The sequence below is a fragment of the Somniosus microcephalus genome, chromosome 9 (genome assembly GCF_052327205.1).
Source record: "Somniosus microcephalus isolate GS21.2 chromosome 9, FLI_Smic_1.0, whole genome shotgun sequence".
NCBI lineage: Eukaryota > Metazoa > Chordata > Chondrichthyes > Squaliformes > Somniosidae > Somniosus > Somniosus microcephalus.
In genome coordinates, this window is record NC_140995.1 from 151,942,127 (window position 1) to 151,967,099 (window position 24,973).

Genomic DNA, 24,973 nt, shown 5'->3' on the forward strand with positions numbered 1-24,973 from the left:
GGAGCCACTGAATGACTCTGGGCAACTGTATATAATTCCCTTTAACGATTTTCTAACACCAGCCTAAGCTGGTACCATTGTGTTAGACATTACTGTGTTTTGTATATAGTGTTTGTATGTACGGTGCATGGCCCCTTTAAGAGCGCGTGAAAACGTGGGCAAACACGATGACGTCACGTCGCAAACCACGTGACTGTCTGGGCAGTCCTCGTGGAATCTCCATCTTGTTAAGACCTGTTTTCGTGGTTCTCCTGTATCGATCTCAACAAACTGTTTGAACTCGTTTAGTCTTACATTAAAGACCTGTTTGATTGATCTCCTGAGTCGACCTCAGTTATTGGTTAGGAATTCGTCAATTCCTACATTGGTGACCCCATTTTTTGTGAATGTTTTTCGCAAAAGGAACACAGCATGGAGGCTAACGCCGTTTCGCTGAAGCTACCGCAGTTCTGGGAGCAGCAAGCGACCTTGTGGTTCATTCAGGTCGAGGCACAGTTCGCCCTGAGGGACATCGTTGCGGATCAGACCAAATATCTCTATGTGGTCTCCGCACTCGACAGCTCTACCGCCTCGCGGATCGTCAGCCTCCTCGAGAACCCTCCAACGGAGCGCAAGTATGAAACCCTCAAGGCGCGGTTGCTGCAAGTTTTCAGGCTCACTAAATCGGAGCACGCCCGTCGATTGCTCGCTATGCCCGGGCTCGGGGACTCCAAGCCTTTGGAGTTGATGAGCTAAATGCTCACACTCCTGGGCTCAGAACCGGAATGCTTCCTATTCCGTGAACTATTCCTCAGCCAGCTGCCTGAGCAGGTGCAAGCTGCCCTGGCCAGGTCCGAGGTGGAAGATTGCGTGGCACTCGCTGCAGAAGCGGACAACATTTTTGCGGTAATGCAGCAGTACTGCACCGCCACGAGGCGCCCATCCCCCACAGACGCCGCCCCAGCTCGTCAGCCTGCTGGGCTGTGTTTCTACCATGCGCAGTTCGGCGCGAAAGCGCGACGTTGCCGCCCTCCCTGCAGCTTTCCCCCCCCAAAAAAACAACTGCGACCACTGAGGAATGGGCCTAACGGGCGCCCCGTGGCCGCCATGGCGATCGGCAACGCGGGCAAGTTGCTTTTTATCACCGATACGCTCTCCGGTCGTTGTTTTCTGTGCGACACCGGAGTGCAGTGCAGCATTTTACCTGCATCCGCCCTCGATGTGCAGGAAGGGAATCACGGCCTCGCCCTTGAAGCGGCCAATGGCAGAGCAATTCAGACCTTCGGCAGACGGCGAGTGGAGGTGTGCTTCGGGGGGCAACGTTTTCACTGGGAGTTTGTGACGGCCAAGGTTTCTCAACCCATTCTTGGCGCGGATTTCCTGTGCGCCAACAGCCTCCTGGTCGACATGAAGAACCGACGGTTGATCAACGCGGCAACTTTCAATTCTATCCCTTGTTACCGCAGTAACACTAGGTCGCGCACCGTCGCCTGTGCTTTCCCGACTCCTGATGAGTTCGCTCGTCTGCTCGCCGAATTTCCCGACCTCACAAGACCCACGTTCTCCTCCACAGCCACGAAACATGGTGTGGAACACCACATCACCACCAACGGCCCCCCGGTCTACGCACGGGCTCGGCGCCTGGAACCTGGCAAGCTGGCGGTCGCAAAGGCGGAGTTCACAACCATGGAACGGTTAGGGATTATTCGCCGGTCGAATAGTCCCTGGTCTTCACCCCTCCATATCGTCCCGAAGCCTGGCGGCGGATGGTGACCATGCAGCGACTATCGACGCCTAAACGACGCCACCACTCCTGATCGGTACCCGATCCCCCACATCCAGGATTTCTCTGCCCATTTGGCAGGGAGCACTGTCTTCTCGAAAGTCGACCTCGTACGGGGCTACCACCAGGTCCCAGTGCACCCACAGGACGTCCAGAAGACCGCAGTCATCACCCCATTCGGCCTCTTCGAGTTTCTGTGAATGCCTTTTGGGTTAAAGAATGCCGCCCAGGCTTTCCAACGCCTGATGGACTCCGTGCTGCGGGACCTCAAGTTCCTCTTCGTCTACCTGGACGATATTCTAATTGCCAGTCCCACTAAAGAAGAACATATCTGTCACCTACGCACCCTTTTTCAATGCCTCAGCCAACACGGCCTGATTATCAACCCGGCCAAGTGTCAGTTTGGCCTGCGCCAAATTGATTTCCTGGGACATCGCATCACCGCAGAGGGAGCGGTTCCTTTACAAGCGAAGGTCGAGGCGGTAATATCCTTCCCACGCCTGCAAAGCATTAAGGCCCTGCAGGAATTCCTAGGCATGGTAAACTTTTACCACCGTTTCGTGCCTAAGGCAGCACTACTCATGCAGCCCCTGTACGAGGCCCTCAAGGGCAAGACTGGCAAGAACCCGGTAGACTGGACGGACGACATGGCCTGAGCATTCGATGACACCAAAAGCGCCTTAGCCAACGCAACCATGCTGGCGCACCCGCTGCCAGGAGCCACCATCGCCCTCACCACCGACGCGTCAGACTACGCCATCGGCGCTGTGCAAGATGAATGGGACGTGGCAGCCATTGGCATTCTTCAGCCGTCAACTACGGCGGAACGAGAGAGCGTGTAGCATGTTCGACCGGGAGTTGCTCGCCCTTTTTCTGGCCATCCGCCATTTTCGCTTCCTCCTGGAAGGACGTCCTTTCACCGCCTTTGTGGACCATAAGCCACTAACTTTTGCCATGGCCAAGACCGCCGAACCGTGGTCATCCCGGCAGCAACATCAACTGACCTACATATCCGATTTCACCACGGATATACAGCACGTGGCTGGTAAGGACAACCTGGTGGCAGACTGCCTCTCCCGCGCGACCGTCAATATGGTTCATTTGGGCATTGATTACGCCCTTATGGCAGCGGACCAAGCCTCAGACCCAGAAGTCCAAGCCTGCAGAATGACCGTCACTGGCCTCCGGTTGGCCGACGTCAAGTTCCATTCGGCAGGTACCACGCTGTTGTGTGACATCTCCGTACAGGACCCTCGCCCGGTCGTGCCGGTCGTCTGGTGCCGTAAAGTGTTCGACGCCATACATGGGTTGTCACACCCAGGAATGAAGGCCTCTCAGAAGCTGATGTCAGCGAAATTCGTATGGCATGGCATGCACAAGGATGTCCGCGACTGGGCCAACACCTGCGTGGTCTGCCAAAAGGCCAAAGTACAGCGCCACGTCAAAGCTCCGTTGGCCACCTTCACAGTTCCGGAGCGACGTTTCGACCATGTCAATGTGGACCTGGTAGGACCACTCCCACCCTCCCATGGTTTTTCACACATCCTGACCATGGTTGACCACACCACCAGATGACTGGAGGTGGTTCCCCTGTCATCCACTACTTCGGCAGACGTGGCCAGGGCGTTCATTTCCACCTGGGTCACCCGGTTCGGAGTGCCCGCAGATATTTCTTCCGACAGAGGACAACAGTTTTCCTCCGAACTCTGGAATGCAGTGGCCCAGGGACTCGGTGTCAAATTACATCGCACCACAGCCTACCACCCACAGGCAAATGGCCTCTGTGAACGTTTCCACCGATCACTGAAAGCCGCCCTGAGGGCCAGCCTCCAGGACGCTGGATGGGCAGACAAGCTACCGTGGGTCCTGTTGGGCCTTCGCATGGCCCCCAAAGAAGACCTTCGCTCTTCATCAACGGAGCTGGTGTATGGTCAGCCGCTGCGAGTCCCGGGGGATTTCCTGCCAGTATCGATGAAGCCATGGTTCGCATCTGACCAGTTTACTAGTCACCAGGAGGCGGCCAGATGCTTTGCACCGGTGCCCACTTCGCACCACGGGCTGCAGCGTTCGCACGTTCCCCCAGAGCTTCACAAGGCTGAGTATGTCTTTCTTCACCATGATGCTCATAGGGATCCACTCAAGGCCCCATATACTGGTCCCTTCCGCGTGTTGGAGGCAGGGGACAAAACCTTCACGGTGGATGTCGGTGGTAAACTGGACCACATTTCGGTTGATCGCTTAAATCCAGCACATCTGGACCTTGACCGCCCCGTCGAGACAGCACAACCGCCGAGACGAGGTCGGCCACCCATCGCCATTACAGCAGACCAAGTGCAACCGCCCGCCAGACCGCCAGCCGCCCAACAGCCTCCGCCTCGAGAGTACAGGAGTCGTTCTGACAGGCTCATCAGACCCCCTCACCGTTTGACTTTGTCCGTTAAAGCGAATTCTGGGGGGGGCGCATGTGGCGGAGCCACTGAATGACTCTGCGCAACTGTATATAATTCCCTTTAACGATGTTCTAACACCAGCCTAAGCCTGTACCATTGTGTTAGACATTACTGTGTTTTGTATATAGTGTTTGTATGTACGGGGCGTGGCCCCTTTAAGAGCATGGGAAAACGTGGGCAAACGCGATGACGTCACGTCGCAAACCACGTGACTGTCCGGGCAGTCCTCGTGGAATCTCCATCTTGTTAAGACCTGTTTTTGTGGTTCTCCTGTATCAATCTCAACAAACTGTTTGAACTCGTTGGCCTAGAAATTCGGTATAGCCGCGTTTGGGGCACTAGTCCTGGCGATGTGCAAAGTTTGGTGCCAGGCGCAATTTAGCGCCACTTAGTGCGATATTGGGTTGCAACGCCCCTAAAGGTGATTGCAGCGCTAAATCAGGTGCTGCACGCTACTCTTAAGGCGCTAACCCGGCAGCGCAACCCAATTTCATGGCAGCGGGGCGCAGCGAGGATGCTGTCAATAATCACTTTCCCTGAGACACACTGGCACCGGCTAGCTCTTAAAGGGGCAGGTCAATTGGCATCACCAGACACACTCACTGCCTTGTAGGCCTTCAAAGCAGTGGGAGCCTACCTGTGGCGCACCAGCCTAGCAAGACATGGAAAGGGTGAGGCAGAGGGCGGAACACCTCACTGATGGGGCATTGGATGCTTTGGTTGGCGCAGTGGAATCAAGGCCAAGGAAGATGGTCGGAATGTGATTTATGTTTTGGACAGTCTCCCGGGTGTGAGAGGCAGTTATGTGTCAGTGTATTAGTTTTGCTTTCTGTTGCCATAGCTTTCTCATGTTTGAAGGAACCACATTTTGTGTAATTACACACTTTCTTCATTTACAATGGCCATGCCTTCTATTTACATGCATCTTGCCCTTCACAGGCTTGGGGGTATCAGACTGGTTCCATTCTTGTTCTTGGAATGGTAGCAAGCATTCTGTGAGAGGGGCCTAGAAGCTACTTCTGATCTGCCTCTGACACGCAGCCTGAGAAGAGCCGCTCGCGCAGAAGTTCAGGCCAGCAGGCATCTTCTCAGCCACCGACAGAGATGTCCTGCACCTTATCTGAGGCTGCAGATCTGGCTGAAGCAGCTGGCACAGCTCAGTCACCACCTCCTTTCTAAATCGCAGCCTTCTGACACACTGCTCCTCCGGCATGTTCATGTAGGAAAACTGCTGTCGGAAAACCCTGCCAGCGTAAGGTCAGCTGTGGCGACGTCTGTTGGCCCTCCTCTGTCTGGCCATGCCCGCCCCCCTCTCCCAGTGTCTCAGTGCCCTTTCCAGATGATTCAGCAGCAGGACGTTCCCCTCCAATGCAGCCCCTATAATAAGTGCCCACAGGAAGGTTCCCCATTGTCAAGGCTCACCAACAGCAAGGTGATAGTCAGAAGGCTGAAGATTGTCTGCCTGTGCTGGCTCAGTGGTCAAATGGCTCTCAGTGTGCTGCTCAGCAACTCTTTGTAGCTCTCGAGGAAGTTGTGCTCCAAAAATGGCTGCCGCTTTTAAACCACACCAGTCCCCTTTAAATAATGCTCCTCCAGCCCGAGAGCGACTTGGTAAGGTCCAGGTAAGCTGTCACTATTAGCGCCAGGCACTACGGAGGGGGGCGCCACTGAATTTCCGGTCCGGGGCACCCAAAAGGCGTTGCATACTCAAATGACATCATAATCAGCCTGCGTCCATGAGTGGGTGCTAAGATTTAGCGCCGGCGCTAAATGCATGCTCAATATGGGGCGAGGCGCTAGGTGCCTTGCGCCCGCCCGGAAATTGGCTAACGCCCCACTTCTCGGCCTCTTTAGGCGTTAATCGGTGGTGCTAACAACCAAATTTCTCTCCCATTTAGTCTTATGTTAAAGACCTGTTTGATTGATCTCCTGAGTCGACCTCAGTTATTGGTTAGGAATTTGTCAATTCCTACAGTATTATCAATGATTTAGACTTCAATGTAGGGGGAATGATTAAGAAGTTTGCAGATGATACAAAAATTGGCCACGTGGTTGATAGTGAGGAAGAAAGCTGCAGACTGCAGGAAGATATCAATGGATTGGTCAGGTGGGCAAACAAGTGGCAAATGGAATTTGATCCGGAGAAGTGTGAGGTAATGCATCTGGGGAGGGCTAACAAGACAAGGGAATACACAATAAATGGTCGGATACTGAGAAGTGTAAAGAAACATTGGGACCTGTTGGCTGTGGTTGTTGGAGGTCATTCATCTCAATCACATGACATCACTGCAGGAGTTCCTCAGGGCAGTGTCCTAGGCACAACCATCTTCAGCTGTTTCATCAATGACCTTCCCTCCATCATAAGGTCAGAAGTGGGGATGTTCGCTGATGATTGCACACTGTTCAGCACCATTCGAGACTCGTCAGATACTGACGCAGTCCGTGTCCATATGCAGCAAGACCTGGACAACATTCAGACTTGGGCTGACAAGTAGCAAGTAACATTCGCATCACACAAGTGCCAGGCAATGACCATCTCCAACAAGCGAGACTCTAACCATCTCCCCTTGACATTCAATGGCATTACCATTGCTGAATCCCCCACTATCAACATCCTGGGGGTTCAGAAACTGAACTGGACCAGCCATATAAATACTGTGGCTACAAGAGCAGGCCAGAGGCTGGGAATTCTGCGGCGAGTGTCTCACCTCCTGACTCCCCAAAGCCTTTCCACCATCTACAAGGCACAAGTCAGGAGTGTGATGGAATACTCTCCACTTGCCTGGATGAGTGCAGCTCCAACAACACTCAAGAAGCTCGACACCATTCAGGATAAAGCAGCCCGCTTGATTGGCACTCCATCCACCTTCAACATTCACTCCCTCCACCACCGGCGCACTGTGGCTGCAGTGTGTACCATCTACAAGATACACTACAGCAACTCGCCAAAGCTCCTTCAACAGCACCTTCCAAACCCGCGACCTCTACCACTTAGAAGGACAAGGGCAGCAGACGCATGGGAACATCACCACCTACAAGTTCCCCTCCAAGCCACACACCATCCTGACTTGGACCTGTATCGACGTTCCTTCACTGTCGCTGGGCCAAAATCCTGGAACTCCCTTCCTAACAGCATTGTGGGTGTACCTACACCATATGGACTGCAGCGGTTCAAGAAGGTGGCTCACCACCATCTTCTCAAGGGCAATTAGGGATGGGCACTAAATGCAAGCCTAGCCAGCCAGCGACGCCCACATCCCATCAATGAATAATTTTTTTTTTTTTTAATGTCCACAGAGCCCTGAAGGTAGCAGGACAAGTAGATAAGGTGTAAGATAGTAAGAAGGCATACGTTTCTTTATTAGCCGAGGCATAGAATATAAGAGCAGGGAGGTTATGCTAGAACTGTATAAAACACTAGTTAGGCAACAGCTAGAGTACTGTGTACAGTTCTGGTTCACCACATTACAGGAAAAATATGATTGCACTAGAGAGGGTACAGAGAAGATTTACGAGGACGTTGCAAGGACTGAAGAATTTTAGCTACGAGGAAAAATTGGATAGGCTGGGGTTGTTTTCTTTGGAACAGGGGGAGACTTAATTGAGGTGTATAAAATTATGAGGGGCCTAGATAGAGTAGATAGGAAGGATCTATTTCGCTTAGCAGACAGGTCAATAACCAGAAGGCATAGATTTTAAGTAATTGGTGGAAGGATTAGAGGGGAGTTGAGGAGAACTTGAGGTGGGGGGCCTGGAACACACTACCTGAAAGGGTGGTAGAGGCAGAAACCCTCATCGCATTTAAAAAGTACTTGGATATGCACTTGAAGTGCTGTAACCTACAGGGCTACAGACCAAGAGCTGGAAAGTGGGATTTGGCTGAATAGCTCTTTTTTGGCTGGCAAGGACACGATGGGCTGAATGACCTCCTTCTGTGCCATAAATTTCTATGATTCTATTCTATGAAACAAATTAAATGTAAAATGAAAATTAAAAAGAACCTCCACAAATCCTGCAGAGAGAAACAGGAAAAGGGTTCATTGAAATGAATATAGGAAAATGCAGAAACAAGCTATAAGGGTGATGAGAGAGGAGAAGCAGAACCCAGAATAAAGTATAACAGAAGAAGCTAACAACAACAGTAAAAACACAGTACTACAGCAGTCAGAGAAGAGTCGTAAACCCTAAAATATGCAAATGAGTTTGAAACTGAGAATGAATACAAAATAATAAATATTTTGAATGATTACTTCCTTCAATGCAATACTGAAGGAGTGCTGCATTGTCAGAGGTGCCATCTTTTAGATGTGATGTTAAATCGAGGACACATCCGTCTATTCAATGGACATGAAAGATACCATGGTACTATGCAAAGAAACACAGGGGAATTCTTCCAGTGAATGGCCTGGAATTTCCTGAAAACTTGTGCCATAATAATGGTGAATCTATGGTCTATGCCATTATTCTAGCACAGAATTTCCAAGAAATAATGCCATATGTGATTTATGTTGGTTTTTATACCATGCCAAAATGTCCTGGGCCATTTTCGCCCCTCTGTCGAGAACCTTGCCAAAACAGTTAAAAGTTAATTATAAAAGCTCTCCACCCAATCAAATCAGTGGCACTGTCGAATTTTCTTGATCGATTCCAGTTTTCTCGCTGATAAAGAAAGGCGCATATGGGCACTATTACCTTTAAGTTTTAAGCGATCAGCTAACTGTGTAACAGTCAAAAAGTAAGCACCTGCTGGCTTCATGCATTTCATTGAATTGTAAACTTTTACAAATAACAAAAGGCAAACATTCAGATAGTTTTGCTCATAAAAGTCACACATTCAGAGGAATGTTATAAATATTAAAGATAATGGCCCGGAATTTGCAGTTGTAATGACAGTGAAACTGTCAGCATTCGACGCCATTACTCTGTAAAAGTGACAGCAAATTCTGGAGTTTGCACATGTGCATTTAAAGGCGGAAATCCTGAAGTTGCTGTCAGTGATACCCTGCTCCTCCATAGGGTGCCCCATTGTAGTCCTTGTAAATGGACCAATTAGAAATCACTTGAATTGACATGAACTTCCACTTTTTACACTCTAATCTCACTGTAAAAACCCTTGAAAATATTAAGCCTTGATGAATGAGGTGTAATTGAGTTTTTAATGGTGTACTAAGTCATAGTTACTGCTGAACAATCTCCCTGGCCCTGAAAAACTAATTTTATATTTGTGGAATGTCACATTTCTCCATTCCATGATAAAAATTCCATAATTTTTAAAATAGTAAAAATTATTATTTATTTTTTTAAGTTTGTTTATGATATTTCAGTTTCTAACTTAATCCCATGTATATGTGCCAATCTTTAAGTCACTTTCTGTTAAATTATAAAAAGTGAATGATAAAACTTGCTTGTTACTTCCTGGTTTGCTGTCTGAGAATTCTTCAATGTGATTGGCTGCTTAGCTAGAGATCCCCTATAGTTGGCGCCAGAATGAAATTAACATCAGGAAAGGTGAAATCCACACCACAGAGACTGCTAAAAATTTGTGGGCAGCTTTCTTCAAGGTCAGCGGCGAGCGCCGTCACTTTACCACTGACCGCAAAATCCGGCCATTGTTTGTTATTTTTCCAAGACTGCGTGGCATATTTACATAAAATATCCATACTCAAATTTCGCACACAGCAACATGGTGACTACTGAAGCTGACCAACTTTGAGGTGGGCCCGATTTTGTGGTTTGTGTGGGAAATGGTCGGATTCCCCTGAATGTGGGGTTCTGACACACAAAAAAATGTGTCAGCCAGCTCCACGCAATTATCCCTCAAGTGGCCAATTAATTTCCAGCATGTGGGCAGCCTTGCTAATTGTCCATTTCCAGTCAGGAAGCCCCACAGTATGATGTCATCATTCGTGGTGCTTTCAAGGTCGACAGCAAGCATTGCTTCCTCTGTTGGCTTCCAAACGAACCATACAGGATGGCAGAGGAGCCTGCAGCAGCTGTGGCCAGTGCCAGACCCCGAGCTGCCTCCAAATTTGACGAAGCTTCCCTGCAGGCATTATTGGATGGGGTTAGGGCCCACAAGGAGGTCCTCTTCCCTAGGTCAGGCAGGAAGAGGCCTCCCACTGAGACTAAGGCTGCATGGATGCAGGTGTCAGCAGATGTCAACTCGAATGTGCATGTCACCTTGGCATCACATCTCTAACTCCTTCCTCTACTCCCCCACAGGACCATCCAGAGCCCCCGTCCCCACTGTGGAGGAGGAAGAGGCTGTGCAGCCAGACTCCTCAGAGGAAGCTCCAACCTCTGAGGGCGCAGCGTCAGCAGAAGTAAGCGCACCCAGCACCAATGCAGACACTCACACTTCGGGGGGACCTTCGGGACATAGAGTAGTGTTCTCACTTGGTGCTTCACAGCTCACAACTGAGCCTCAGCAGATTCTGGAGACAGGGACAGCAGTAGAGAGTCCTCATCGGAGGGTGCAGGACTCTGCCAGCTCAGCCCAGCTGCGCTGCATGTCGACCCTCTGCCTCTGGGTCCATCCACAAGAGAAGAGGTGATGGATCTCCATGCACAGATGCAGGAGTCTCTGGCAGGTTTTGTCGCCAGGGTCGCTGCGAGTGCGGAGCGAATGGAGGAATCCATAGCGACCATGAGCAGAGCCTTTGTGGAGTCATTGGTGCATGAACGCATCACCATGGAAAGGTTGGCAACCTCCATGGAGGAGATAACTCGCCAGGGTACGGAAAACATGGTGAGTGCTCATAAGAGAATGACATCTCTTGAGCAGCGTTGGCCATCTATTGAACAGAGAAACCAGACCTTCATGGAAGTCCTTCTGAGTATGACTGCCAGTGCAGAAACGGGTCCCCATGGCCCCCTAAAGTGCAGCAAGGTGCTCTCAAGCCACTTCCAAGCGCTGGCCCCTTCTGGCCTGTGCAGCTTCAGGTGAGTGAGCAGCAGCCTGGTGCTCCTGGTGCTCATCCTGCTGTTCCTGGTTCTGCTGCTGCCGCCTCTGCTGCTGGAGATCCTCTAATGGCAAGAAGGGAAGGAAAAAAAGGTGTCCCATGCTTCTCGTAGATGCCTCTGCTGAGGAAGCGCTGAGTGAGGGTGGCGAGAGGGGCTTCCCAGGAGATCACATTGGAGAAGTGTGTGAGGCTCCAACCTTCCACAGCTGTGCCTAAGCCTTGAAGAAGTAGCCCCAAGCCTGCAGCAACAAGGCCCTTCATCAAACAAATGCTGTCCCTTTAAATCGCAGCTTTCCCGAATGAGCTGCAGCTGACAGCAAGCAAGCCGGCAAGCTTCACGCCAGGTTTCATCAGCGAGGTTCCCCGCAGGCGTGTTTAGCGTGGGGAACCCCTGAAAGTCGCAACGGCCCCTGAAAATCGGTTTAAACATGGAAATAATTGGTAATTAGTGTTCCGACGGCCAGTCCCGCCAACGGCGGACGGGACTGAATCGGGTCGCGGAGAAACGGCTGTCCAAAAGCCGGATGGGGCGGGGAATCAGGCGGGGGGGCGGTCGCGACCCGCTTTTTCGGCGATTTTCGGCCCCCGGCCGCATGAAAAGCCGCCCGACGGCTGGCAGAAAATCGGGGCCACAATGTCACATTTTTCTAAGTACTCATCCAGTATTACATTTGCTTTTTTTGACCTTATCCACTTGAGGTGCTGCCATGAATCTGGCCTGGAACACACTTGTGAGCCTCACTTCAGCTGTTCCAAGGTACTGTCTGGTTACATTTGAATGGTGATTCATAGAACCTTCTCAACACTTGCAGAATGAGCCAGTCATGGGGTACAGCTGGTACAGACTGAGACTGAGACATGATTTCACCAGCAAACCACCAACTTGAGTGGAATAGCACAGCATGAATTATTTCAACTTAAGTGTCCTCCATATAACTGTAAGAAAGACTTGCATGTATATAGCGCATTAAACCGGACGTCCCAAAGCACTTTACAACAAATTAAGTACTTTTTGAAGTGTTGTCACTGTTGTAATGTAGGAAACGCGGCAGCCAATTTACGCACAAGCTCCCACAAACAGCAATGTGATAATGACCAGATAATCTGCTTTGGTGATGTTGGCAGAGGGATAAATATTGTCCAGGACACCGGGGCTAGCTCCTCAGCTCTGCTTTGAAATAATGTCATGGGATCTTTAATGCCCACCTGAGAGAGAGACTGTTTAACATCTCATCCGAAAGACGGCACCTCCCACAGTGCAGCACTCCCTCAGTACCGCACTGGAGTGTCAGCCTGGATTTTTGTGCTCAAGTCTCTGGAGTGGGGACTAGAGCCCACAACCTTCTGATTCAGAGGCGAGAGTGCTACCCACTGAGCCACGGCTGACACGGTAACAGAAAAAAGGGGTTGATAGAAAAGCTGGAATTTAATTTCAAATTTCAAAAGACATTCACAAAGCACTTAAGCCTTGCTCACATAGTTTATGGTATCCTTTGAAGCCCTGGATAGATTACAGCTTCATGATCATTCTCCACTGCATGTACCTTATAAATCTCAGTTGGATATTTGGCACAATACAGATTTATTCCTGTACTGTTCAAATGATTCTGACTCTGCAAGTGTTGAGTCTGTGCTGCTAGCTGGAGCTTCGCGTGCTAGTGGCACCTATCGGAAATTCAGGTGTAATTTTCCCACATTTTTCTGATCATTTTAATTATTATTATGTTGAAAAAGGTCTTGGAGCTTGTTATTCCATACACTAACCTTCATTCCGTCTTTATGTATCTGAGCACTCTTAATTAAGAGAATAGAGATAGTTGTAACAAACATATTTATGTTCTGTACCAATTATGTTTCATGTATCAAATATTAATAAACTTCTCAAATCGATATATGGGACTTATACACTGTTGGTGGTTGCTTTGTAGCTGATAATATTGATGTTTTATAAATGGACTACAGGGTCAGTACAAGGCATATTGAAAGCCTGGTGGGACTTGTTGTGTCCGTGTATAATACGACACAGACTGCAGGAGAACGGTACAACAGGTGTTCACTCAACGTGGCTCACACGGGAACTGATCTGTACAGATTACTACTCAGTGCTATATACAGGTGTGGTCACTGCCGGTACTGCAGTATACATGAGCTGTAAAAGATAGTTCCCCCTTAAAGGTATATACATTACAATTCCTCCCCTTTTAGATTAACAGTGCCATAACACTCATTTAACAATTAAATATCAAACTAATTACAATTAACACTTTTAACATGCAACATTAGCTGAAAATAGTCTATTTATATATTCAGTCTTTGGGGAGGCTTCCTGATCCTTTCTGGATAGCGCCTTTCCCGAGTGTCTTGCTCTTGGTGCGAAGGCGATTCTGGCCCCCTGTCGTCGGTTGGTTCATCAGCTTCCGATGCTACTGTTTCTGGGGTAGATGCGACCTGTACGTTGGGTTCATCACCAGGTACGTATGGGCGAGGCATGGGGTTGACTTGTTCCTGGGACTCTAGGATCTGGTCAGCATGGCGTCTCACGATGCTCTCCCCAACGTCCACTGTGTACATTAGGGGGCCCTGCCGTGTGTATATCGTTCCTGGCTGCCATTTTTCTGTTCGGTCGTCGCGGGCCAAGACTGGTTGCCCTACATTGAAGCTCCTTGTTGGCTTCTCATGGATGTGCTGGAATTGCTTACTCTCAACATCTCTTCGTACGTTTGGTCTGAGCAAATCCAGGCGAGATCTTAACCTATGGTTAAAGAACATCATGGCTGGGGCCTGGTTGGTGACTGCATGTGTCGCATTCCGGTAGGCGAACAGGAAATTGTCCACCTTGTGCTGCAGCGGAATGTTGTCATTGTACGTAGCCTTTATTGCCTTCTTAAAGGTTTGTACGAACCTCTCAGCCAATCCATTTGTGGCTGGATGATACGGGGCAGATGTGTAATGCCTTACCCCATTCTTTTTCAAGAACCTCCGGAACTCTTCGGACACAAACTGTGGTCCGTTGTCGGAGCAAATCTGTTCTGGCAAGCCATTCCTGGCAAAAATGGTCCGTAGGACTGCAATAGTTTGCTCCGTGGTGGTGGAGGACATTTTGATGACCTCAGGCCATTTCGAGTGCGCATCCACGGCTATTAAAAACATTGAGTCCATGAATGGACCAGCAAAATCAATATGCACCCGTTGCCATGGAGATGAGGGCCACTCCCATGGGTGTAGAGGGGACTGTGGTGGTGCATTTTGGACTTTCTGGCATCCTGAGCAGCTCTTGGTCAGGTCCTCACTTTGTTTATCGATTCCCGGCCACCACACATAAGCCCTGGCTAGGCTTTTCATTTTTACCCCTCCCAGGTGACCCTCATGAAGCTTATTGAGCACTCTATCCCTTAACTTGGGTGGAATTACCACTCGGGATCCACACATCAAGGTCCCCCGGCACACTGACAGCTGTTCTCTCCTTGTCGAGAATGCTGGCAACAGTGAGTCGCCATGTGCTGGCCATCCCTTCACCGTCAAATCATATACCCGAGACAGTGTCGGGTCATTTCGGGTTTCCTTCTCGATACAAGCGTTAGTTACCGGTAGGTATTCAACTATAGTCGAATGGAATATTTCGACAGGATCCACTGCTGGTGCTTCCTCCGCAGTAGGCAGTGGCAGGCGTGATAGCCCATCAGCATTTCCATGCTGTTTCGTGCCCTTATATTCAATCTCATAGTGGTGCGCCCCTAGAAAAAGTGACCAGCTTTGTAGTCGTTGCGCAGTCATCACCGGAACGCCCTTCTTCGGATTAAAAATGGAGACAAGAGGCTGGTGATCAGTCAGCAAGGTGAATTTCTGCCCGTGCAGATAGTGATTGAACTTTTTCACTCCCCACACTAGGCTGAGGGCCTCCCTGTCAATCTGGGCATAGTTACACTCGGCTGAGGTTAGTGATCGTGACGCAAAGGCTATTGGCCTCTCTGAGCCGTCCGAGAATTTGTGCGACAGCACCGCTCCAATGCCGTAGGGTGATGCATCACATGCCAACCGAATTGGTAATGCTGGGTTGTAATGGGCCAATACCTCTTTCGATGTGATTAGTGTTTTGCTCTTCTGGAAAGCTCGTCTACATTCATCACTCCACTTCCATGGCACCCAAGTTTGCAATAGGGTGTTCAGTGGGTGTAGTATTGTAGACAAATTTGGCAAGAACTTATGGTAGTAGTTTACCAGTCCGAGGAACAACCTCAGTTGTGACACATTTTCCGGTGCTGGAGCCTTGACTACTGCCTCAATCTTCTCTGGGGACTTATGTAACCCCTCTTTATCGATAACGTGGCCACAATACGAGATCTATTTTCTAAAAAACTCGCATTTGGGGCGGTTAGCTCGGAGCCCATATTCCTGCAATCTAGTGAGCACCTGCTCCAGGTTGGCAAGGTGATCACTGTCATTTTCGCCCGTGACCAGGATGTCGTCCAAATAACACTGGGTCCCTGGGATCCCTTGCAGGACTTGTTCCATTGCCCTCTGCCAAATAGCCGGAGCTGATGCTACCCCGAATACCAGCCAGTTGTATTGGTAGAGACCTTTATGTGTGTTGATTGTGAGGTATTTTTTGATGCTTCTTCTACCTCCATTTGCAGATACGCCCGGGCCAGATCAATCTTAATGAAGCGTTTCCCTCCAGATGGCGAGGCGAAAATATCTTCAATCCGCGGAAGTGGATATTGTACGGTGTGAAGGACCGGGTTCACTGTTACCTTAAAGTCCCCACAGATGCGAACCTTCCTTGGTTCCCCAGGCGTGCTGCTCAACGACTTTTTCATCACAGGGACGATGGGTGTAGCCCACTCGCTCCAGTCTACCTTGGACAGTACACCTGAACATTCCAGACTCTCCAGCTCTGCTTCGATGGCTGGGCGGATTGCATAAGGTAACGGTCTGGCCTTAAAAAATTTTGGGCTTGCGTTTTCTTCAATTTTAATCGTCGCTGTCATGCCTTTTAGTGTTCCGAGTCCTTGCTGGAACACTTCTTTCGCGTCAGTTAGGATCTTTGACAGTCGCCCAGGTGTGACGTCATCATCCTTTTTGTCAGCCACAGTCAGTGCCTGTATGGAATGCCAATCCAGTTGTATTTTCCGGATCCATTCACGTCCCAGTAATGGTGGTCCTCCATCTTGCAATACATACAGGTCTAGTTTTGGTGTTTCCTTACCGTTATATATAACGGTCACCCTTATTTTTCCTTTGGGGTAGACTTTTTGTCCCGCGTACGTCTTCAAAATAATTTTTGTGTCTCTCAAGGGTATGTGTGAGAATAGCCGCTCATAGTCCTGTCGGTTTATGACTGCTAAGGCTGATCCTGTGTCCAATTCCATCTTTACCTGGACTCCTGCTATCTTGAGAGTGACCCAAATGGTTCGGTGATCCTCTGTTGTGATCACATTATGTAGTTTCAGACAACTCAGTTCCCTGCTTTCGGAGTCGTTATCACTCTTTTGTTTGTCTGAACTATTCTCCGTCATCTTATGTACCTTCTTGTACTTTTCTTTGGTAGGTTTCTTATTGCTGGTTTTCTTTCCCGACCTGCAGACTCGTGCTATGTGTCCTACTTTTCCACACTGTCTGCACACTTTGTCTTTGAACCAGCAATCATTCTGGTCATGTGTTGTTCTGCCGCAGCGATAGCACTTTTCTGTTCCATATGACATTTCATTTGTGCCATATTCTTGCGGTCTCTGTTGTATCTCTGCAGCGCCCCGTGCTGCTGCTTCATATGATACCGCAATGCTGAAAGCCTTTTCCAGCGTAAGGTCCTTTTCAGATAAAAGCCTTTTCTGGGTTCCTTCACTTTGAAGCCCACACACAAACTTGTCCCTTAACGTATCTGCCAGTCCCGCCCCAAATTGGCAGTGTTTCGATAGTTTGCACAGTTCTGTTAAATAATCAGCATTGCTTTCATCCTTATGCTGGTTCCGTTTGTGAAACTTGAATCTTTCTGCTATCAGCAGCGGTGTGGGGTTTAAATGTTCCTGTAGTATCGTTACTATGTCTTCAAAACTCTTTTCCATTGGCTTCGTTGGGGTTACTAGATTTCGTAATAAACCATACGTCTTTGCACCCATTAAATTTAACAATACCGACGCTTTCTTGTCATCTGACACCTCATTTGCCTTGCAGTATACCTCTATTCATTTGACATATGTAGTCCAATCTTCGACTTCATTGTCAAATGTGGTGATACTGTCACTCTTCGGCATATTGGGTGTGGTTTAAAATGGCGTCTTCCAATGGCTTAAAATGGCATCTCCCGCACTTTCCTTCCTCCCCCGCTGCTGCCAACGCCGCTCCCGGCGGTTCTCGTGGCAATGGCGGCACCCTGTAGGTTTCACGCGCTTCTCCTGCGCTGCTGCCAACGCCGTTCTCGGCGGTCCTCGTGGCAATGGCGGTGCCTCGTGGGTTTCTGCGCGTCTCTCTCGCCCTCTCTTCGATGCTGCTCGGCCCCTGAACACCGGCTGCGCCCTGTGCGCTCTGCCCTCTCTCTCCCCCGTCAACGCTGCTCAGCCCTTTGCTGTGCCGCTCGGTCGGGCTCTAACCCGCCGCTGTCCGGGAAGGGTCTGCGCACTACCTGTTGCCAGCCCGTTTCGCTGGACCACCTTGACTGGAAAGCCAAGCCTGACTCTCGACAGCCTCCCCCGCAATTCTCGAGTCTCTGCTGGATGACTGGGCGGTTGCCCGTGGTCAACGCCCGAGTCTCTGGCCTTGACCTCCAATCCACTGATCTCCAGGAACGAATCCCCAGGAGGTGATGCAGAGTTGCAGGTAGGTTCGAACTTGCCTTGTTGCCAATGTTGTGTCTGTGTATAATAAGACACAGACTGCGGAGAACGGTACAATAGGTGTTTACTCAACGTGGCTCACACGGGAACTGATCTGTACAGATTACTACTCAGTGCTATATACAGGTGTGGTCACTGCCGGTACTGCAGTATACATGAGCTGTAAAAGATAGTTACCCCCTTAAAGGTATATACATTACAGGACTCACCTGCATAGTCAGTGATCGTCAGTAAAAAGCAGCTATTTCCTGCTCTTGTTTCACACAGAACCTCCTTCTTAAAATATGGCAAATGTTTGGACTCATTTATTATTTCATCCAAATGAGCCTTTAGGTCAGTATATCTGTAGGGGTAGCAATGTGCCAGGAAGTACGTATCATCCTTGTTACTAAACTCCTGAAAAGAACAACATTTAAGAGCTAGTGTGAAAGAGTGATCAAGAGCAAATAATATTCAGTACTCAACAAACTAAGGTCGTTTGTAATCTCAGCCAACACAGTTCAAACCATTCAATTAGTGTTCATCTGATGTGTATTGGATAATTATTAACACAGCAGTGTTAGATCCCATCAGAAGATGCCATGGGAAATGCCTGTGGTCTTATCAAACAGCCACTGATGTGATATGACTCCAACACTGGTAACTTTTATCTGCAGTGGTGTTAATTAACTTCCATTTTTTACATCAACTATTGTTAATGGCATTAGAATTTTTGTCCTTTTAGACATAGAGATGAACTTTGGACTCGGAGAGTTTCATCTTGTCCACCAGGACTGGTTTTAAATTCCTGATGATGAAAATATGATAACTGCTTCATTATAATCCTGCAAACTACATAAATTGGATCAATGGACATATGTGTTAACATTGTACATTATTAACACAATATTGTACTTTACATTTAACGATCCCACAGTTTAAAGAGTGAGTTTAACTCAAAATACATTGGGGGAGATTTTGAGACCTCCAGCCTGGTAGAAATGGGACAGTAGGCAGCATCCTAAAATGGTGGGGAAATGACTTACAGCCCTGTTCCAGCTGCAACTGTGGTCGCTACAATCTTCCCCTGGGCCTACTGCTGGGTGGCCGGAGCATCCGCTTGAGTCAGGCAGTAGGCCTTTTTAATACCCCATCCACCACCTTAAACATTCACTCCCTCCACCACCGGCGTACCGTGGCTGCAGTGTGTACCATCTACAAGATGCACTGCAGCAACTTGCCAAGGCTTCTTCGGCAGCACCTCCCAAACCCACGACCTCACCACCTAGAAGGACAAGGGCAGCAGGCGCATGGGAACACCACCACCTCCAATTTCCCCTCCAAGTCACACACCATCCTGACTTAAAAGTATATTGCCGCTCCTTCATCGTCGCTGGGTCAAAATCCTGGAACTCCCTCCCTAACAGCACTGTGGGGGTGCCTTCCCCACACGGACTGCAGCGGTTCAAGAAGGCGGCCCTACACCACCTTCTCAAGGGTAATTATGGATGGGCAATAAATGCTGGCCCTGCCAGCGACGCCCACATCCCATAAACGAATAAAAATAAACATGCAAATCGGGGCCCATGACATAAATAGGACCCTGTTTACCATTTTTGGAGACTGCTTGTGTAAAGTCCGCACCTCAATAATACACGGACTTCAGGAGAACAGTTTAACAGGTACTTTACTGAACAGGAGGGCACTCTTTTGTTTTTTTTAATTAACAGCCCAATGCACTGGCCCATTGCGCCACAGAGGCAGACAACAGGAGGGCAACGTCAGACTGAAATACAGAAGCCTGCTAGGGCCTTTTATACAGGTGTGGTCACTGCCGGTACTGCAGTCTAAAACCAGTTCTTCCCTTAAAGGTACATACACAACAATTCCTCCCCTTTTAGATAAACAGTACATAACATTCATTTAACAACTAAATAATAACTAATTACAACTTTCTGGATATTATATACATCAACTGAAATAATCATTTATAAGTTCAGTCTTTGAGAGGCTTCCTGATCCTGACTGGATAGCGCCTTTCTCGAGTATCCTGTTCTTGCGGCGAAGCTGATTCTGGTTCATGGTCACTGGTTGGTTCGTCAGCTTCCAATACCATTGCTTCTGAGGTAGACGCAATCTGTACTTCAGGTTGATTACCAGGTGCACTTTCTCGTGGCACGAGTTTGGCTTGTTCCTGTGACTCTAGAATCTGGTCAGTATGGCGCCTCACAATGCTCTCTCCAACGTCCACTGTGTACATTAGTGGTCCCTGCTGTGTGCATATCGTTCCTGGCTGCCATTTTTCTGTTCGGTAGTCGCGGGCCAAGACTGGTTGCCCTACCTTGAAGCTCCGGGTTGGCTTCTCATTTATGTGCTGGAATTGCTTATCCTCAACATCTCATCTTATGTTTGGTTTGAGCAAATCCAGGCGACATCTTAGCCTTCGGTTGAAGAACAGTACAGCTGGAGCTTGGTTGGTTAAAGCATGTGTCGTATTCCGGTAAGCAAACAAGAAACTATCCACCTTGTGTTGTAGTGGTATGTCGTCAGTATACATTGCCTTTATGGCCTTTTTAAAGGCCTGAACAAACCTCTCAGCCAATCCATTTGTGGCTGGATGATATGGGGCAGATGTGTAATGTTTCACCCCATTATTCTTCAGGAACCTCCGGAAATCCTCAGACACAAACTGTGGCCCATTGTCGGAGCAAATCTGTTCTGGCAACCCATTCCTGGCGAAGATGGTCCTTAGGACTGCAATAGTTTTCTCCGTGGTGGTGGAGGACATTTTAATGACCTCTGGCCATTTCGAATGGGCGTCCACAGCGATTAGAAACATTGAGTCCATAAATGGACCAGCAAAATCAATGTGTACCCGTTGCCATGGAGATGAGGGCCACTCCCATGGATGTAGCGGGGCCTGTGGTGGAGCGTTTTGGACCTCCTGGCATCCTGTGCATCTCTTGGTCATATCCTCGATTTCTTTATCGATTCCCGGCCACCACACAAACGCCCTGGCTAGGCTCTTCATTTTTACCCCTCCCAGATGACCCTCATGAAGCTCATTGAGCACTCTATCTCTCAACTTGGGTGGAATTACCACTTGGGATCCACACATCAAGGTTCCCCGGCACACTGACAGCTGTTCTCTCCTTGGCGAGAATGCTGGCAACAGTGAGTCGCCATATGCTGGCCATCCCTTCACCGTCAAATCGTAGACCCGAGAGAGTGTCGGGTCATTTCGGGTTTCCTTCTCTATACTCGAGATTCTAACAGGCAAACATTCGACTATGGTCGCATGGAATATCTCAACAGGGTCCACTGCAGGTGTTTCTTCTACCGTAGGCAACGGTAGGCGCGACAGCCCATCAGCGTTTCCATGCTGTTTCGTACCCTTGTACTCTGTCGTACTGATGTGCCCCTAGAAAAAGTGACCATCTTTGCAGCCGTTGCGCCGTCATCACCGGAACGCCCTTCTTTGGGTTAAAAATGGAGACCAGGGGCTGATGATCAGTCAGTAGGGTGAATTTCTGCCCGTGCAGATAGTGATTGAACTTCTTCACCCCCCACACCAGGCTGAGGGCCTCCCTGTCAATCTGGGCATAGTTACGCTCGGCTGAGGTTAGCGAGCGCAACGCAAAAGCTATTGGCCTCTCTGAACCGTCACGGAATTTGTGAGACAGTACCGCTCCAATGCCGTAGGGTGACGCATCACATGCCAACCGAATCGGTAGTGTTGGGTTGTAGTGGGCCAATACTTCTTTTGAAGTGATTAGGCATTTACATTCCTGTAAGGCACGCTTACACTCATCACTCCATTTCCGTGTCACTCCAGTTTGCAGCAGGGCATTCAGTGGGTGCAGAATTGTAGATAAATTCGGCAAGAACTTATGGTAGTAGTTCACCAACCCGAGGAACGACCTCAGTTGCGACACATTTTCCGGTGCTGGAGCCTTGACTACAGCCTCAATCTTGTCCGGCGACTTATGCAACCCTTCCTCATCAATCATGTGGCCACAATACGAGATTTGTCTCCTGAAGAACTCGCATTTGGGGCGGTTGGCTCGTAGCCCATATTCCTGTAACCTCGTGAGCACCTGCTCCAGGTTGGCAAGGTGTTCATTGTCATTTTCGCCCGTAACCAGGATGTCGCCCAAATAACACTGGGTCCCCGGGATCCCTTGCAGGACTTGTTCCATTGCCCTCTGCCAAATAGCCGGGGCCGATGCTACCCTGAATACCAGTCGATTGTACTGGTAAAGGCCTTTTTAGGTATTTTCTAGATGCTTCTTCCACCTCCATTTGTAGATAAGCTTGGGCCAGATCAACCTTTGTAAAACGTTTCCCTCCAGATAGTGAGGCGAAAATATCTTCTATCCGTGGAAGTGGATACTGTACTGTGTGCAGGACTGGGTTCACAGTCACCTTGAAGTCCCCACAGATGCGAACCTTCTTTGGCTCCCCAGGCGTGCTGCTCAATGCTTTCTTCATTACAGGAACGATGGGTGTGGCCCACTCGCTCCAGTCCACCTTGGACAGCACACCCGAACACTCCAGACTCTCCAGTTCAGCTTCAACGGCTGGGCGGATCGCGTATGGCACCGGTCTGGCCTTGAAAAATTTTGGGTTTGCGTTATCCTCAATGTTTATGGTTGCCTTTACTCCTTTTAGAGTCCCAAGTCCTTGTTGGAACACCTCTTCCGCGTCAGATAGAATTTGTGACAGACGTCCAGGTGCGACGTCATCATCCTTTTTGTCAGTCACAGTTAGCGCCAGAATGGAATGCCAATCCAATTGTATTTTTCGGATCCATTCACATCCCAATAATGGTGTTCCTCCATCTCGTAGTATATACATATATCGTTTCTGTGTTTCCTTGCTGTTATATTTAACTGGCACCCTTATTTTTCCTCTGGGGTAGACCTTTTGCCCCGTGTATGCCTTCAATACAATGGACGTGTCCTTTAAGGGTATGTGTGAGAATAGCCGCTCATAGTCTCGTCGATTCATGACAGTTAGGGCTGATCCTGTGTCCAATTCCTTCTTTACTGGGGACCCTGCTATCATGAGGGTGACCCAAATGGTTCGGTGATCTTCCTTTGCGATCACGTTGTGTAACTTTAGACAACTTAGTCTCCTGCTCCCGGAGTCCTTATCACTCTCCTGATCTTCCGAACTACTGTCTGTCAGTTTCTTTACTTTCCTGTACTGTTCCTTAGTAGTTTTTGTTGTGTTGGTTTTCTTTCCCGACCTGCAGACTCTTGCTATATGTCCCATTTTTCCGCATTGCCTGCATACTTTGTCCTTAAACCAGCAGTCCTTCTGCTCATGGGTTGTTCTGCCGCAGCGATAGTACTTTTCTGCTCCAAACGCCATTTCGTTAGCGCTGTATTCTTGTGGTTTCTGTTGTATTTCTGCAGCTCCCCGTGCTGCTGCTTCATACGATACTGCCACGCTGAAAGCCTGTTCTAGCATCAGGTCCTTTTTTGAAAGTAGTCATTTCTAGGTTCCTTCACTCTGGAGCCCGCAGACAAACTTATCCCGTAAGGTGTCTGCCAGTCCTGCTCCGAACTGGCAGTGCTTCGATAACTTGCGTAGTTCCGTAAGATAGTCAGCATTGCTCTCATCTTTGTGCTGGTTTCTTTTATGGAACTTGAATCTTTCTGCTATCAGCAGTGGTGTAGGGTTTAGGTGTTCCTGTAAGATATTAGCAATCTCCTCAAAACTTTTCTCCATTGGTTTAGCTGGGATAATTAAATTCCGCAATAGGCCGTACGTACTCGCGCCCATCAAATTCAATAATACCGACGCCCTCTTTCCATCGGCCACCTCATTTGCCTTGCAGTACACTTCAATTCTTTCCACATACGTGGTCCAGTCTTCTACCTCGTTGTCGAAAGCAGTGATACTGCCACTTTTCGGCAACTTGGGTGATTTAAAATGGCGCCTCCCGTGCTTTTTCTTCTTCCCCAATGGAATAAAATGGTGCCTCCCGCGCTTTTCCTTCTTCCCCTTGCTGCAGCGCTGCTCCTAGCGTTCTACGGGGTAATGGCGGCGACCCGCGGCTTCGGCGCGTCTCGCTTTCCTTCCCCCCCATTTATTTTCTCTCCGCTGCCCGGTTCTTGAGCACCGACCGTGCCCTGTGCGCTCCACCCTCTCTCTCTCTTGTTTTCTTTTCCCGGCGACACTGCGCGGCCCGTTTTGTAGAGCCGCTCGATCGAGCTTGAGCCCGCCGCTGTCCGGAAGGGTCAGCGCACTACCTGCTACCAGCACGATTTGCTGGAACACCTTAACTGTGGAGCCAAGCACAGCTCTCCACAGTCTCTCCCGCAATTCTCCGAACACTGATGAATTCTTTGGGCTGTTGCCCGCGGTCGACACCCGTTGCTCAGACTACGACCTCCAAGAAACCTCCTCTCAGGGCGAGATCCCCGTGAGATGATGCCACACTGCAGGTGAGTTCAAACTTACTCGTCGCCACTGTAAAGTCCGCGCCTCAATAATACACGGACTTCGGGAGAACAGTTTAACAGGTACTTTACTGAACAGGAGGGCAACGTCAGACTGAAATACAGAAGCCTGCTAGGGCCTTTTATACAGGGGTGGTCACTGCCGGTACTGCAGTCTAAAACCAGTTCTTCCCTTAAAAGTACGTACAAAACAGCTTGCTGGAGCGTGAGCAGCGCACACTCTGCACAGTAGCAGCTGTCGGTCCAGCCGACGCGGAGCCTGCAAGTAAGTTTTACTGTACTTCTGTGAGGCTGGGAGGAGCAAAAAGCTCCACAAAATTGTAACGTCCATGTGTAATTGAGACACGGACTGCAGGAGTTGGTTATAACAGGTGTTTACTGAATGGAGACAAAACTGGAACTGCTGTACAAAGTTATTGCACAGGCTTATATACAGGGGTGGTCACTACTGGTACTGCAGTATACAGGGGCTGCAGAATATAGTTCCTTCTTCAAGGTACATACACTACAATTCCTCCCC

The 24,973-nt window shown here is 49.2% G+C and overlaps 1 protein-coding gene across 1 annotated transcript in view; it reads right to left on the reverse strand.

Moving 5' to 3' along the window:
- The window catches only part of LOC147112781 (uncharacterized), a 445,258-nt gene that overhangs the window by 105,814 nt on the left and 314,471 nt on the right, over positions 1-24,973 (reverse strand). Inside the window, 1 exon segment of the mRNA XM_085997401.1 lies at positions 18,214-18,400. Within this exon segment, the coding sequence (XP_085853527.1) occupies positions 18,214-18,400 (187 nt within the window).